The sequence below is a fragment of the Musa acuminata genome, chromosome BXJ1-8 (genome assembly GCF_036884655.1).
Source record: "Musa acuminata AAA Group cultivar baxijiao chromosome BXJ1-8, Cavendish_Baxijiao_AAA, whole genome shotgun sequence".
In the NCBI taxonomy this organism is placed as follows: domain Eukaryota; kingdom Viridiplantae; phylum Streptophyta; class Magnoliopsida; order Zingiberales; family Musaceae; genus Musa; species Musa acuminata.
The window spans coordinates 44,350,993-44,366,611 of NC_088334.1; the positions used below are offsets into that span (position 1 = coordinate 44,350,993).

A 15,619-nucleotide genomic window follows, 5' to 3' on the forward strand; every position below is an offset into this window, starting at 1 on the left:
GTGAAATCTTAATGAAACGAATTCCCTTTTGGAAACCATAGCCAAATGAGTCCGTAGTTGATTTGTAATAATTTTAACCTACAACTGGATTTCCTTAATCCTTATTTGGATACAAATAATTAATTCTATTGATTATGATTATGTGAGACATTTCATGAAATTATTACTCTCAACCATAATAAGCTAATTAATTTTGACTTTTCTCCGGTCTTCTGTGTACTTTTCCTCTTTGTCTCACTTTGGAAACTATTGGTATTTGATTTTGACACCTTGATTGTGAATTTGGACGTCTATCAGCCATACATTTGCGTATGGACGAATTTTTCTTTTTTTTTCCTTCACTTGATGGATCTTCTTTTTCTTTCATTTTTCTATGACCGTTCCATTAGGTCAGTCAATCCAACTATAATATTTTTACACTATGTTATCGTATTTTTAATAATAATAATAATATATTATAACGCAATACAAGTATATTATAACATAGTATTTTAATATAAATTTGATAAAATACTATGTTTGGTACTTAAAAATACTATAATATAATATTTTTGCACTATATTAATACTGAATTAAGATGTATACGGAAAAATATTTTATGCTAAAATGATACGCGAACAACGCAAGATGTGAGGATTGTTGTTGTTAGCGCGTTACTATCAAGTCAATGAAAGATTAGATTAAATATGTATCGGTAATGGTGAGATTATAGCACCGTTGACTAGTCTAAGCTCGTCATTGGCACAAAATTAGGACTTGAAAGCTTAGACTAGTCAAGTGGCCAATAGCTCCTCTCACCTTCTTGACTCGTAAAGGAAGACTTGGATGCTCGCAGTATCATTATAAATCTGAGACTCTTACATGCTTGGCTCAAATCAGTCTCCCATGCCTTGTTCTTCATCTCGCTCCTCATGTAAGAGTGCTAACGTTCCAAGTTGTAGTTTCACAGTAGTAATTCTTATCATCTCTCTCTCTCACTCACTCTCTCCAAATAATATTACTTGATCTGGTTGTAGTCGGATGTGTTGAAGGTGGAGCTCCACGATGACAAGGATGAGGGAAGAAGGTAACGAGAGTAGTTTTCAGCCATCAAGGTAAAAGCTTTGTTCGCCTCGCCATTCTTTTCTTGACCTTCGAACCACGTAAGTTATGTTTTCGTGCATGAACTTTAACGTGATTTTATATCATAGCTGGGATCGATTTGATATCCATGGAAATGAGCCAGTTGAGATATAGTGTTTCGTAAATTAGAATTAAGAGATCGAAGAGGTTGGGAGATGAGATTGTGAGTGGAGTGAGGAGTATAATTTCCTTTGTTTTTATGAATTATTGAGGTAATTGATTGTTTATTTTCTTTCATCAATGATTTATTTTTCCTTTTTTGTGGGAATTGAGAAGAAAAAATCCCAGCAAGTCTCATTGATGGCAGAGAATTGAGGATTTCTGAGAAGGAACTAATTATCGAGTGGGTGTCGTGAGACCACATCGCACCTCCTTCAGGCATATTTGGTCAAACCATATCTTCGCATGACTTTGACCAGTTCAACTTAAATAGTCAAATTGCAATTTCTTGGTCTTATTTTAGTTGGTCAACCAGCTGCCTTCACACTTAGACATGGAATCAACTATCAATCATAGCTTTTTTTAGCAGTCCAATTGGCCACTTGATTACATCACGAAAATAGTCTAAAATAGTATAGAAATTAAATTGTCATAAAAGTAGTTTGATGTCGGAAATGATGTCCAAGATGATTGTTTATCACTTATAAAGTCAAATTTGTAGTTGAGTCAAGCCTTTATTATTGTCTTCCTCCAACCAATCATCACCTAAAAGTGAAGTATAATACATTTTGTCACCAATCCCATTTGAGGAAGAGAAGAAAAAACGTTCAACCGAAGACTCCTCAATGTATCTGTGCATTTGAGGAAGCTGAAAACATGAGAATCAAGCACTGGGGTTGTCCTCGGCACTCTGCACGTAATAGTACGTGGTCATGGCATCAGCTTCTTTTTTCTTCTCCCGTTCTCCTTCTCCGGATCTGTTGCCGGCCCGACCATCTCGGCGCACCAGTGTTTCCTCACAGCTTGCCCACCACACTCATGGGGTCAACGATCCCAATTACAGTCAGCTTCTCGTTCTTCGTGTCCATGGATACAAAATCACGAAGAGGAAGATTACGAGACACAAAGAGAAAGAGGTCTGATTGATCACCTTGAAGGCTGGAAACTGCTCTCATTGCCACCTTCTTGTCCTTGTTATCGTGGACGTCCACTTTCACCACAACCTTCTGCAATCACACCGAGGAAAACAACTGTTAGAGATCCAAGGAAAAGAACACGAGGAACTGGTAATTGTTCCTGTAGCAGCAAACTTTCTATTTTAATGTATTAGAATTGGAACTTACCTTCATGTCAGCTGACATCTTCTTCAAGAACGAGAGGCGTGGATGAAGGAAAGCTACCACAGTAATGATACGAGGTAAGCAAGTAGAGTCTCAGATTTATTGTATGGGTTAAATAATCTGTGAATTTTATTTAACTTAAATTATTGATCAAAATATTAAAATTAAAATTAAAATTATATATTTATTAAATCTTTATAATTCAATCTTAATTTCATCCGTTTTCGATGTGAAACTAATTAAGATGTTACATTTATAATATTACGAGCAACTAAAATTATTTGGTGGACGACTCAAAGGCATTGCTACAGTCTATTCTCATCGTTAAAACCCACATTTAACATTATTAACTCTTATCTTCTCTTAAATTCGCCTATGTATTCTGAAACCAGTATACATGATTAACGATTAAGTATTTCCTATTAATATTATTTTTTGATGGTGGTGAACAGTCGAAGGTAAATCTAGAGTGCCGCTTGATCGACAGTTCAGGGTAGGACAGCATTCGGGTCTGTTTGGCGACGTGGCGAACTCGGACTGGTGATAGCGACGTGACGTCACCCGATCAGTCGACGTTGGTGTCAGCCAATCCGATTTCCAGAATATGGTCGGTATGCATGCGAAAGCATGGATGGTTCTAGAACGCTGTATTGGTTCGACCCACTGCCGGTGAGAGAGAACCGAACCGAACTTAGATTCCAATTCGGCCGAGTCCGAGTCAGGTACCCAAACCTGATTTCGTGTTTTTATTATCTTTAAGATGATCGATTTTGCATATGTTTCCTATCTGAATTCCTGTGAAATGAGTGCATCACTAAACCTTAGGGTTTTGAATGATTCATTGCTACATGCTTGCTTTTGCAAATCCAAAAAGTAATTAGGTCTGATCATATATAGAAATTAAGATATGACAAAATAACAATAGGCTTTCAATTTTCTTGACCAAGAATCTCATCTGATTTTAAATTTCTTAATTTAAATACCTGATTTATGAATTTTTAACTAGACACATTTAACGTTAGCTAGTAGCTCTTGATACCGACGTGGATGATTATACTACAATCACAATATGGTGATTGAGCGTATATCTTCGTGACGATCGATAATTTTATATGATCATATTTCAAATTAATTCCTATGATTCTTTTGATTTATCAGAAAGCTATCATCAGTATCCTTAACTTATATAAGAAAAATACTCTTTATCATTTTCGATGTAATTTTATATAATTTTCTTTTTATCCTATTTACTAGATTTGATTTGGATTGCAACGAAAGTGTCACATCGGAGTTGACGACGTCCATCCGAAACCGCGTGGCAACTGACCTTTCAAACTCGGATTCCAGAAAACGACGAAGGATTCGTAGCAGCTTCCGCACGGCTTCCTCGCAACTTCCTAAGACCCTCTATTATATTTATGATAAATTTCCGTCTCTAGCAACACCTCATCCCACGCCTCGTTCCTCGTCTCAACACTCGGCGGAGAGGGCTAAAAGATGGCCGCGGACATGAAGGTGAGTTCCAGTTCTAATTCTCCAACTTATTAGTATCGGGAAAAAAGTTTCACGATGCAATTGCCAGTTCCTTCTCTCTACCTCGCTCTCCGCTTCTCTTCTTTTTGTCTGAAGCTTGTAGTTTCATTCCTTGGTCTGATGGCAGAGAATTGTGGTGAGAGTGGGACTCCAGTGTGACGAGGATAAGATCAAGGCAATGAAAGCAGTTTGCAGTATTGAAAGTAAAGCCACAGTTAGCTTCACCACTCTTTTCCGTGTGTCCAACCCGACTTCTGAACCATGTATTTTTCTGTATCCTAACAGAGGTTGCTTCAGTATCAGCGGACATGGAGCAGAAGAAGCTCACTGTAATTGGGTTCTTTGACCCCGTTATTGTGGTGTCCAAGTTGAGGAAATGCTGGCACACCAAAATACTCGTCATCGGCCTGGCAAATGAACCGGGAAGAGGAAGGACGAAGCAAAGAAGGGAGAGGCGGAGAAGAAAAGAGCTGTTAATGAACAGATCGCCGAGCTTACGGCGCCATAACAAGAATACTAGAGGGCTCATCCTCCTCATAAGCCAATTGAAGCTTACAGACAATTCTTTGGATACGGTGTAGAAATCAAAAATATATCCCTCTTGCCTTCGGCTGACTCCCAAGCGCTAACATGTCTAAAAGGAGTACTCGTCGTTGGAATAAATACTTTGCTCAGCTTGTATGTTAAATGAGCCGATTGGGAGTCGATTAAATAAGTTTTGTACTACCATATTGCGTAAGGGGGCAAGAAAAGATTCAAAGAACAGCAAAATAAATCTGTTTTGTAGCATACGTAAAATAGTTGTCTGTATCACCTGTTCATTCAAATCCAAAGCTCCCGAGTGATACATCCAGTAGTCTTCGTTGCTTCTTTAGTCACACAAACCGCATCATGCCATCGATTCGAGGACTTTTTCTGATTCGAGGCGAAGGAGACGACCTATATTAAGAGACAAGAAAGGCTGTAGAGCAGTAAGCTAAACACATTTCGCTGGATCTGCATGCATGAGGTAGATCACTGTATCGCCTGAAATGGGAAGATTAATCAGTGAGCAGCCTTTCCCTTGTCTTCTCCCTGGTGACGGAGGACCGACAAGGGAGCTGACCTCGCCTTTGGTGCAGTCGACGGTACTAAGAAGCCCACGAGGCACTTGACGATCCTCTTCAGTACCTGCCCCCTATTTGGTATATACCGCGGATGGTGGCCCGGTCTGGGGATTGGACTCGGCTTCTCTCCTTCTCCATGACTGCGGACTGCCATCGGTAGGAGATTACGGCCTCGGGGATCCCGCTTTTTCTCTCTCTTTCTCGCCTATTGCTAATATACTTATAGGTGGGCAACGAAAACGAAGTGGGTTCTATGATTCTGTGGAAGTTTTCTCTGCAGCTTCTTCGGTGCTCCTTCGTGACGGTTGCTCGATCACCCAGTTGAGATGGGCACTCGGTTGCAAGCACACTGAGCAGGAGCATGATTTCGAGGAAGACGCACGGAGCTGGGGCGACAGAGTGATAGAGTGCTTGCAAGTCAACATAGGTTGTTTCTTCCTGCGGAGTGCAGAAACAATGGGAAGGAAAGAGATTGCAAAGAAGCACAAATGTGAACTTAAACCTTCTGGAAACAAAACAAATATAATTCTCTCCACGCGGAAATGCTTAGACGTTACCAACATGTCAAAGCTAGTGCACAATTTTCAAGTTTGGCATGTATGATTCCGCTAGGATCGAAAGAAACACGTAGTCGTTCTCGATATCAATGCATATCTTGAGTATAATGATCCTGAATTCAAACTATAAAAGATACCTCAAGTGTGTTTCTTAAGATATTAAAAAATTCTTAGGGTTTTTAAGCATTTAGCTTCGGAAGACTTAGCACTTATCGATATCTCATTTCCTAGACTAACATTAGAATCAAAGGGAATTTGTTGGGGATGCTCCTATGTAGTTATACAAGGTTTGAAACTGTTGTGGTCTTCATACCATTAGGCATGAAGTTGTATAGGTCGCCCTTGTAGTGATCTGACAGGGTGACTGACGCGACACTGAGGTATCCGTGGTGGCTCGGAGGTGGCTTTAGAGGAGTCTCTAGCTTTTTAAGGTGATCTCAAGATTGGTCCGAGGTGGGCGCTCTAGTCACCTTAGGGGTCCTACACTAATATCAACATTGAGGGGAGGGGGAGATTTTTCGATCCAACCCCTCTAACACTCAAGTTATTATTGTGGAGCTGTGGGGGTGAACGACATATAGTGATAGAGAAATGACCCTTGGGTAGGTGTCAGGGTTCGGCTTTATATCTGGGAGGCTGAGGAGACCATTTGTAACGACCTCAATGCCTTCGAAGTTCTTGTCATTTGTCCACATGAGCACTAGTCCAAATGACCCCCTACAGCCTGTCACTTATAAAGGCTGACCAAGGGGGGAGGAGATCTGATCGACCACTTGAGGACCATTATCGTAGGCGACCGAAAGGATTAGCTTGAACGGTCTCCCGTGGACTATTGTCTATGGGTGTCGATAGGTCGTTACCTCCCTCATGTTGTTGTTGAGTGGGGGTTGATTTGGCTTTTGTCCCCCACATCAACTCCTTTGTGATGGCCAACTAGCGAGTCATGATTGATGTTAGAATATTCTCTATCAATTGTTCTTCTTTTGAATGCATGTCTCGAGTTATATCGATTTGGATATCTAGTACATCAAGTTTATGCTTCCGCCATAGAGGATATCTTAGTATGGTTCGGATTTTCCGACTTACACACCTTAGGTTCATTTGACTCGAAGCCTCCGCTAGTAGAATCTTAGCATGAGTCAAATTTTTCGACTCACATACTTGGGGCACATTCAACCCGAAGCCTCAATTGTAGTGGAAATCTTGCCATGAGTCAGATTTTTTAACTCACGTGTTTCGGGCATATTCGGCTTAAAGCCTCCGGTGTAGTAAAAATCTTGGCATAAGTCATATTTCTTAACTCACATGCCTCGGGTGTAGGGAAATCTAAAGGCGACATCACATGCACAACGAAAGAACATAAAATAAAATCTTAAATTTTTCATAAATGTGTTCACGTGTGAGATAGATGTATTTTACCTAAGGAGAACATATATCCCTGAATCTCTATATATCGGTAAGAAAGGATAAAGGAGGTCAAGCGTCCTCCACTTTATCGGTGATCTACACAGCAGGGTTGTAACGATGCCCCTCAAATCTTTAGGCATGTTATCTAAGGAGGAGAAGGGGAGATGAGAATAAGAGGTGGCAACTAGGAAGCCCCAACCCTAATATATCTTATTCTATTAGATACTAGATCTCTATCCAATTATCTCCCTCGTATTACTGTCGAGTGGGGGGTGATTTAATCTTTATCTTCAAAGTTAACTCCTTTGTGGGGATGATGGGTTGGCGTGGGGATGATGGGTTGGCGTAATGATATTCTGTAATTGGAACCTTAAGATTTCATGAAGATATAATATTTTTCGACACCAATCATGAAATAAAAAAAATTGGATCGACTCTAAATCCACGTTCCAATCGAAGAAAGAGGAGTTTGATCGACAGCTACAATACACTCCAAATAAAAGAATTAGTGAAATTTTATTTCTCTATCTACTAGGTAACTTGAAAACCATAAATATAGATGGTGTGGTGATACTATTTGGTTCATAGAACAACATTAAATCCCCTGTTCTCATTCGTTCCCAGTTTATTCCTGCATCACTTGGTCAGTCCCGTCCAAATCTATGCAGAGAGTCTTTTCTGGAAACAATACTGAGAAAGGAGCCGACTCTGGATCTTGTTCAGCCGGCGACGATGCTGCAGATCCCACTAAACCGACAGAATAGTTCGACTCGGGAAGACGGCATATATTCCCTCTCCATTATGCAACTTATATCTTCCCATGGAGGAGACACTTGGAACGACAGCAGCTCACTCTGCTTCCTCTTCAGCTTCGAAGAGGTAGACAACAGATTGAGTTTCAAGTTGCATTCGAGTTCCCTCCTCTCAAACCTAATCTTCTCTTTTCGAAGGTGGTAAGTCAAGTCTGATGTCATTAAGGAGTCGCCATCCCCGGTACGTACCACAAAGGGGTGAGGTGCTGCTGCGGATGATCAAGAGTCTCCTCCCCTGTTTCTTCCCATCTGAGCCCCGCAACGCCAAGAACGTTGACTATTATTCTCCGGGGAATCCACCGAGAGGGAAGGAGACGCAGAAGGGGAAACAAAGGAGATCTTCCTGCAGCCTCCACTCCATGGTATCAAATGGCGGCGGGAAGCAGATACCTGAGTCTTCTCCGGGTTAATGGAATGAAGGTATGGAACTCTGCTATTTTGTGAGTGTATGGAACTCTGCTGTTTTATGATGAATGATATATTGTAATAAAACCTACTAAAATTTTGTGAAAGTTCAACAAATTGAGATATGTTGTATGGGTTTAAACCCATCCTATTTTTCCTCCATAGATTTCGAAAAATAAAAATCATCTCATATCCAATTGCTTAGTGTATTATTATATAAATAATAAAGTTCAGATTCCTTTTCATATGCGAACGTCATGTCATTTAATGTAAAGAATAAAAAAATAAGAAAATAAAATTTATTAACTCGGTGTAATCCATCCTCTCCCCACGAGTGATGTCGCCTTTCGCGTCACCATCCGGTGCACTGACCCGCCTGGGAAGCGGATGACGCGGTTTTCTCTGGACTCGATGACGCGCTGGCCGCGTACGTCAGCGTCGCCAGGACGGCCGATTCCCTCACCATCCGTGGCGGGCCCCGCGGACGTCCCCGCGGTCCACGGCGGGCCCACGCGTTCGCCTCGCACAAACCATACGCTACGGCAGGGCAGTGTGAATATGGACTCTACTAATGATAATTTTGGTGCCTACAGGAGTAATTTTCTTTACTTTACTCATTATTTATTAGCAATTTGACACAAACTAAGAAATTGGGTTCGCCTGCACTTGTTCTTTCGAGTCGGAAGATAGCGACTGAAGCAAAGTGAAGCGAGAAAGAACAGAGCATGAATGAAGGTGGTGCAAACACGAGAAGAAAGAGAAAGAAGCTATCAGTCAACCTAATTTTGTTCCGCTGCCGGGATATATTAGTCAAGCTATCAAGGTCGCTCATGACTCGATTGAATTCAAGTAAATCCAAAAGAAAGCCAAAGGAAATCTTTCTATTAGAGCACTGACACATCCTTGAGGTTTGACTCTACAGCTTATCTACTCGTGTTATCGAAATGAAAAGTCACGTAGAAATCCTTAAGGATCGATATAAAACCGCGTAGATTGCTAAGAAGTAAAATTTTCATGTCGACATCAACTCATCCTTCAGCTTCGATGGAAGTGATATCGCTTTGTCGAAGTGGGCAAACGCGTGGGATCGACGCTTAGCTCGCTCGATACAGTATAAATTTCCGCTGCCATCAATTCATCCTTCCGCTGCCATCAGTTCATCCTTCCTCGGCTTCGCTTCTTCTCCATGGCGGGGCCCGCACGTCCACCGGCGAAGTTTAGGCGAGGGGGTGTTTTGAAGGGCATCCTGAGATCGCTGTTTCTGCCGTGCCTCCGCTGGTGGCGTCGGAAGGCTTGAAGTCCCACCATGGCAGCCTCCGATGGTGGTGTTCTTGTTCTTGTCTGATTGAGTTCTTCTTGTTATCGTTTTCTCTTTTATCTGACGCTGTTTCATATCATGTAGAATTCATTTTAATTGATCGTTGATTTCGTATCATCACTTGCTACGTGCATCTCTTTGTAGAATTTGTTCGATTCAAATGATGCCCAAAGCTTTCCAGACTTAATGGATCATGGCATGCATTTAAAAGCTCCAAACAATTTGGATATTATTCTAGCATTTATTTATTTATTTATTTATTTTTGGAAATAAAACGTGAGGCTGAGCATCATCGGGCACTTCGTATCTGATCGGATTCTACTTCGCTACTAAGACAATGATGAACGACATGACGTGCTAAAACGAAATATAACGTAATAACCATGTGGAGTCAACTTGGCGTGACAATGCATTTCGCTGATGAATATTTTCTAGTCGGATGTGGGACCCATGCTTTTTCATGCGCGTTATTGATCGCATCTTTTCTATCAATTTATTCATAAGTAAAAAAAAAATTATTGAATAATATTAACTCAAAAAAATCTCTACCTAACGATATAGGAAAATTAGGAAAATCCTCTCTCCACTACTACATATAACATGAATAATTTTAACATAATCTAATCAAATAATAAAATTTTAATAAAAAAAATTAGATAATATATTTTAATCTAACAACGAAAATTTTAAATTTTAAAGGACTAAGAAATATTTTTTTAACTACTTATAACATATTTTAATATAGATAAAATTAAAAGATAAACAAATATGAGAAAATAACATTCTTAATCCAAATATGAAAATCAGATTTCATGTATTCTATATAGTTTTAAATCTAAAATAAAAAACCTTTAAAAGGGATAAAAAAATATATTAAAAACTTTATATAATATATTTTAATTCAACAATAAATATTTTAAAATTAAAAGGATCGATAAATATTTCCAAACTATAAAAATTTTAACGTTTAAGGAATCAAAATAAAAAAAAAATTATTTTCAAGAAAGGTACGAAAACGTATTTCTCCTCAACAGAATCCAACTCTTTGTTCCTCTCGAGCTTGGCCTAGTGAAGAATGAAGGAAAAAAATCTCACCACTTAAATAAGAGGAGATCAGCCCTTCATTTAAGGAAATATTTTTTTTAATTTTTTATATTTATTTAATATTAATTTTCGTTTAATATATTAATGGGCGAGAGTGGGATAAGGCAACCAATCTATGCCAACTTTGTCAGCTCAGCCATGTCCACAGTATAACCCACCCAACCCATAACTCTTCCAGGCTCCGATGGGCTCAAGGAAGGAAGGGGTTCCTCCACTACATAAGAAGACTGAAGCCCCAAAGAGAAGAACACAAGTCTTCCTTGTATCCAACAAGATGATGTGAGAGCTGACGTAGAAATCTTTGGTTAGATTTGCTTTCTGTAATCTCTGTGCAAATTTTGGAGTCTTGGCCCAATTCAATTAATTCAACACGTATGATCTTTGAAGTAACATGGCATTATAGCCAACATGTTGTGATCTCCATTCCTAGCACCATATCAATGCAAGTATCCTTTTTCCCAGGCTCGAACACTGAGCTAATTTGTCAAAAGAAACCTGTTAAGCTCGTTGTTTTGTTGTCCCGCTAGGTGTTCGGTGAAAGGTATGCAAAGGGGGTTGGGGGGGGGGGGAGGGAGAGACACCCCGAAATGACGTCGCAAACGCAAAAGGGTACTGCTTTCCTGAGCCTTCACCGCTACGCTTGTTCCTCTTTCGATCTTTTGCTTGGTTTGAAGGTCTCGAAGGGGTTTAAACGACCAGGAGGCAAAAGGCTTTTTGTCTCTCGCGGCTCAGCTTGGATCCTTCTGACAGTTCATTTGAGATGATTGTGTCGCCCTTTTCTCCCCTAAGTTGCCCCCCCCACCCCCACCCCCATTGCGTTCATGGTGGACAACTTCCTTCTCTGGTGCAGTTCCTGCTGCTACCACCATGTAGCATCCTTTCTTCTTCTGTATCCATCGGACCGTCTTTAAAATTCGTGCGTCCAACATGCTTTCTTCAGTTCGTCGATAAGCGTCGATCCTGAGAGCCATACACCCACGCCAAACCCATTTAGTAAAAAGAGGACGACGACGACGAATTCAGTGGGCTAAGCGGCTGCCGCCAAAGAACAGAGGAATAAAATAAAGGGCTAAGCGGCTCCACTTCTGACCGTGGAAACCCGCGCCCGCCGCACCGCACGAATCGCGAGGCATCTTCCCATGGCGGCAAGCGAGCCGAGCGCCAAAGCCGAAAGGGTAGCTCCCCACCGCCGCTCCTCTCCAACGGCTCGTGAGATGACGAGACTCTCCGGCGGCCCCCACGATGCTTTCTCCACTGTACGATCGTGATCCTGCGGTGGACAGTAGCCCGGGCACGCGGGTACGCTGGAACTCGGTCGCCGGGCGTGGAGGGTCCGTCCCACGTCACATCAACCGGTCAGATCAGACCGGTTCAGGGAAAGAGAAGGGAAGCGAGGGCTTTGCGGGACCCACGACGGGGACCACCATATGGACGGCCCAAAGTCGATGGGTACAGACCGGACCTGATCGTTGCTGCCGTCCGATGGCTACTGAGGGTAGCCCGACAAGATCCTGGGATTGAACGGCTGAGATCACGTGAGGTCAGCAGGGCCCCACCCGATTCAAGATTTGGATCATCTGGTCGGTCCGATTAGATTCTGCCAAAAGCGCCCGTCGAATACTTTTCTCGATGACGTGGAATCTCTCTCACCAACCGATACTATATTTCGGTCGAGACACCACGCACGCAAGAGGGACCTCCCGGTGGCGGTCTGCTTGACGGCTCTTCATTTGGTCCCCTGGTTCAGTGACCAATAGAATGCTGACACGATGGTGACATCAGCATTTCCATGGATGAACCATGGTTGCGGCAAATCACTTTCTTATGAATCCATGGACCTGTTTGGTGAATACATCAACTAAGGTCAAGTCAAGAATCGATCATATGGTTTTTCCTGAATATGAATAATTTATCAAAAATATAAAATATTTTTAACATAGTAGAAAATTATTTGTATTTAATTTTTAAAAAAGGGCGGTGTTGGGTTGATCAAAATAGACATTGAGTGAGTTGAATTGGACCCATTGGAGTTCTCATTCAAGTACATGTATGTACTCCAAAACAAGACCCACATACATACTTGTCAGATTCAGACAAGAGGGTAGAGTGAGACAAGAATGAAACATGATGTTTCACTAGTTGAGCTATGATGTATGAATGATCCATACTCCACTAAGTTCCATACTGAGCTACCTACCAATGAACTGTGGTCACCTTTAGTGGGTATCCAACTTGATGTCAACCTTTCATAACTTTCTACCTTCATTCCCAATGCAGCATACACCCAATAATCCACCACCATCTAATGGGTAAATGCCTTCCTATGTAACTCTACAGTTGTCCTACTTGTCTTGCTATGTCACCTTTGACAAGAATTTTTATTAATCTTCCTAACCCCCCCTAAAATAAAAAAGAATAAAGAAAAGATAAAAAGATAAAGGTAAAAATAATGAATTGGTACCATAAAATCCAAAAAGGTTTGTCTTTATACTCCTTTTATTTTGTACATAAAAAAAATTTGCAGTAGAGGGAATAAAGTGAGATCAGTAGCTGCAGCACATATTGTGGTAGTAGGTGTGTATGTGCAGCCGAAGCATTTGTACTTTTGTCTTATGGAGGAGACCTTTGTGGCTTTATTCTTCTATATCTTCCATCATGGATGGGTTATCTAAACCCTAGCTTTAGCTTTTGGGTTCAATTTGTACATGCCAATTCAAATCATTCTATGGAACACTAATCTTAATTCTAATCAACATCTTGGTTCGATTATGATGATGATGATTGAAAATGATTGCCTGACCTTTTACATTTAGTCATGTAATTTTGATTTTCCATTTGGCATCCTGCATATCATTTAATATAATTTTAGGATAGTAACGATAATTTTAGGATCACCGGCTTGAATGAATTCATGTTAGAACTAACTAGATTTATCTCATATTTTTTATTCCAGGATGATAATTGAATCGCATATATCTTACATTTGAATGAAACTATGTTCGTCATGATCAAAAAAATTATTTAACTAATCTTATTATAATTATTGGATTTAACAAATAGATAATTTGATATATTACCGCTCATCTTGTTAGTTCAACATGTCGATCCAATATTATTCGTTCATTGACATCATCACTGGTCGAGACTTTCTCATCTTATTAAGGTAAGCTTCATCTTGGATATTCAATTATCTAAATGCATTAATCGAGACTTCCTCACCTTATTCGGGTGAGCCTATGTGCGATAACCATAATGCTGGACGATCTCGATAAATGCCCTCATGATCCAATAACGATATGTGATTCTGCATTACTACCTCACAAATTAACTGCCCACTTAACTCCAATGATTATTCGAGATCTTTATAAAAATCTCTAAGTATACAATTCTCTTGAATAATTCAAATACACAAACATATTTTCTACTTCTGAAATCTCCACTCTGAACATCTGATATGTCAGACAATTAAAAATATATTATTAATAAATCAAATTGGTCGAATACAATTGACTTGAAACCAAATCAATTTCACAATAACCATGATTCAATTTGAGTTTGATGAAGTTATCTCCTAATGTTTCAAACGTTCATCTTACATATATATTCATACTTACACTTTTAAACCTATATTCAACCTAAATATTTCTATAAAAATTCAAAAACATAGATAAATACTATAGTTTTGTTGTTGATTTCCTTCAAATATATTTCATATATTTCTATATACGGTAATTTTATATTTCTCCCTTTAATGTTTATAATGAAAGCACTAAAAGTACCATAGTTAACAACAATTAACTTAAATTTATTGGACGGATACCAATCAGATAATGTGCAAAGCATACACATTTTGAGGGTCATATACTCTATTTTATATACGAACCAATAAGTATGCTATTTTCGAACTTCTAATGGATACCCCTTTTATCATATGCCATATAAAAAGTTCATAGGGATTCGATGTCACAAATATTATTATTTCTTATTTTATTAATTAAGTTGGTTTTAATATATTCTTAATCCATTCATACATGCTAACTTTAACATGATTGTATTGGTGAATTAATTTCGTGCATTATAATTATATTAATACAAAATGCCTTTGTCCATTATAGCATTGCTAAGACGAAACTTTCGAACAAAAGAAATCTTGAAAACCATAATATGATAATCTTGTGGTGCTTTCTACAAAGTTAAATTATTATTTTATTTATAAATGCTTTGGTGAATATGTATGTATGTCATTAATTGGAGAATAGGTAAGGTAAGATCTTTTTTTTTTTCGTTCAATTATAGAATCTCATTTTTTTGTGTATGTCATCAATAACTTGGATGTCAAAAAAAAAAATTGTTTGGATCTGTCTCACTTTAGTAATTATTACGCCAAATCTATCATGTTGCTTATTATTACTTCAAACTAGCGATCATTGCTATGTTAATCTGGGTATCGAATAGATCAAATCAGGAACACTCAATATTAGTTTTTTTTATGCATGTTTGAGAGCATGATACTACCTCATGAGGTCAAAAGCTCCTCATCGATAGAGTTCCTCTCGTTTCGTTTCTCAACTCCTATCAAACTTGGACTTATCGATTCATTTCCATCGGCAATCTTAACATATATCATATATCTATTGTTGGTCCTAATGTCTTTCTCTTTCTAAATAAAATATAAATTTTTAATGTCATATCTAAGTTGGTGCGTTGACGTTTGTTGCCATCAATAATTAGCTCCGTCTATTCAGATATGTACGAAGTTCAACTTAACTTTAAATTATGTGTTTGGCAAAAGAGGTGTATAAAATATTTCTCTTAACCTTTTTATAGCAATAATTATAACAAATTGTAATCCTTCAACTGTTTAGGATGAACTATATCATTATTTTTTTATTAAACAATAACAACGATAGCAAGAAAATTTTTAAGATCTATTATATGAATATTTTATTATCATTGATATACGTAAAAAGTCATA

The 15,619-nt window shown here is 39.1% G+C and overlaps 1 protein-coding gene across 4 annotated transcripts; it reads left to right on the forward strand.

The window, feature by feature from the left end:
- Positions 1-772: 772 nt before the first annotated feature.
- Positions 773-4,788, forward strand: LOC135588082 (heavy metal-associated isoprenylated plant protein 39-like). Of its 4 annotated transcripts, none has more exons than XM_065080024.1 (7): positions 773-913; positions 1,017-2,348; positions 2,417-2,479; positions 2,855-3,124; positions 3,657-3,917; positions 4,063-4,138; positions 4,221-4,788. In XM_065080024.1, exons 5-7 carry the CDS (start codon positions 3,900-3,902, stop codon positions 4,514-4,516), a joined length of 390 nt encoding a protein of 129 aa, XP_064936096.1. In that variant the 5' UTR covers positions 773-913; positions 1,017-2,348; positions 2,417-2,479; positions 2,855-3,124; positions 3,657-3,899; the 3' UTR covers positions 4,517-4,788. The 4 variants fall into 4 exon arrangements, with proteins under 4 accessions (XP_064936096.1, XP_064936097.1, XP_064936095.1 ...); XM_065080025.1 differs by having other exon boundaries at positions 2,434-2,479; XM_065080023.1 differs by having other exon boundaries at positions 1,017-2,479.
- Positions 4,789-15,619: the final 10,831 nt, after the last annotated feature.

What these genes read in the sequence shown, in the direction of transcription:
- LOC135588082 (XM_065080023.1), top strand. An exon ending in AGCAGTTTGCAGTATTGAAA is followed by an intron (nt 4,139 to 4,220) that starts GTAAAGCCACAG and finishes GTATCCTAACAG; the next exon opens with AGGTTGCTTCAGTATCAGCG.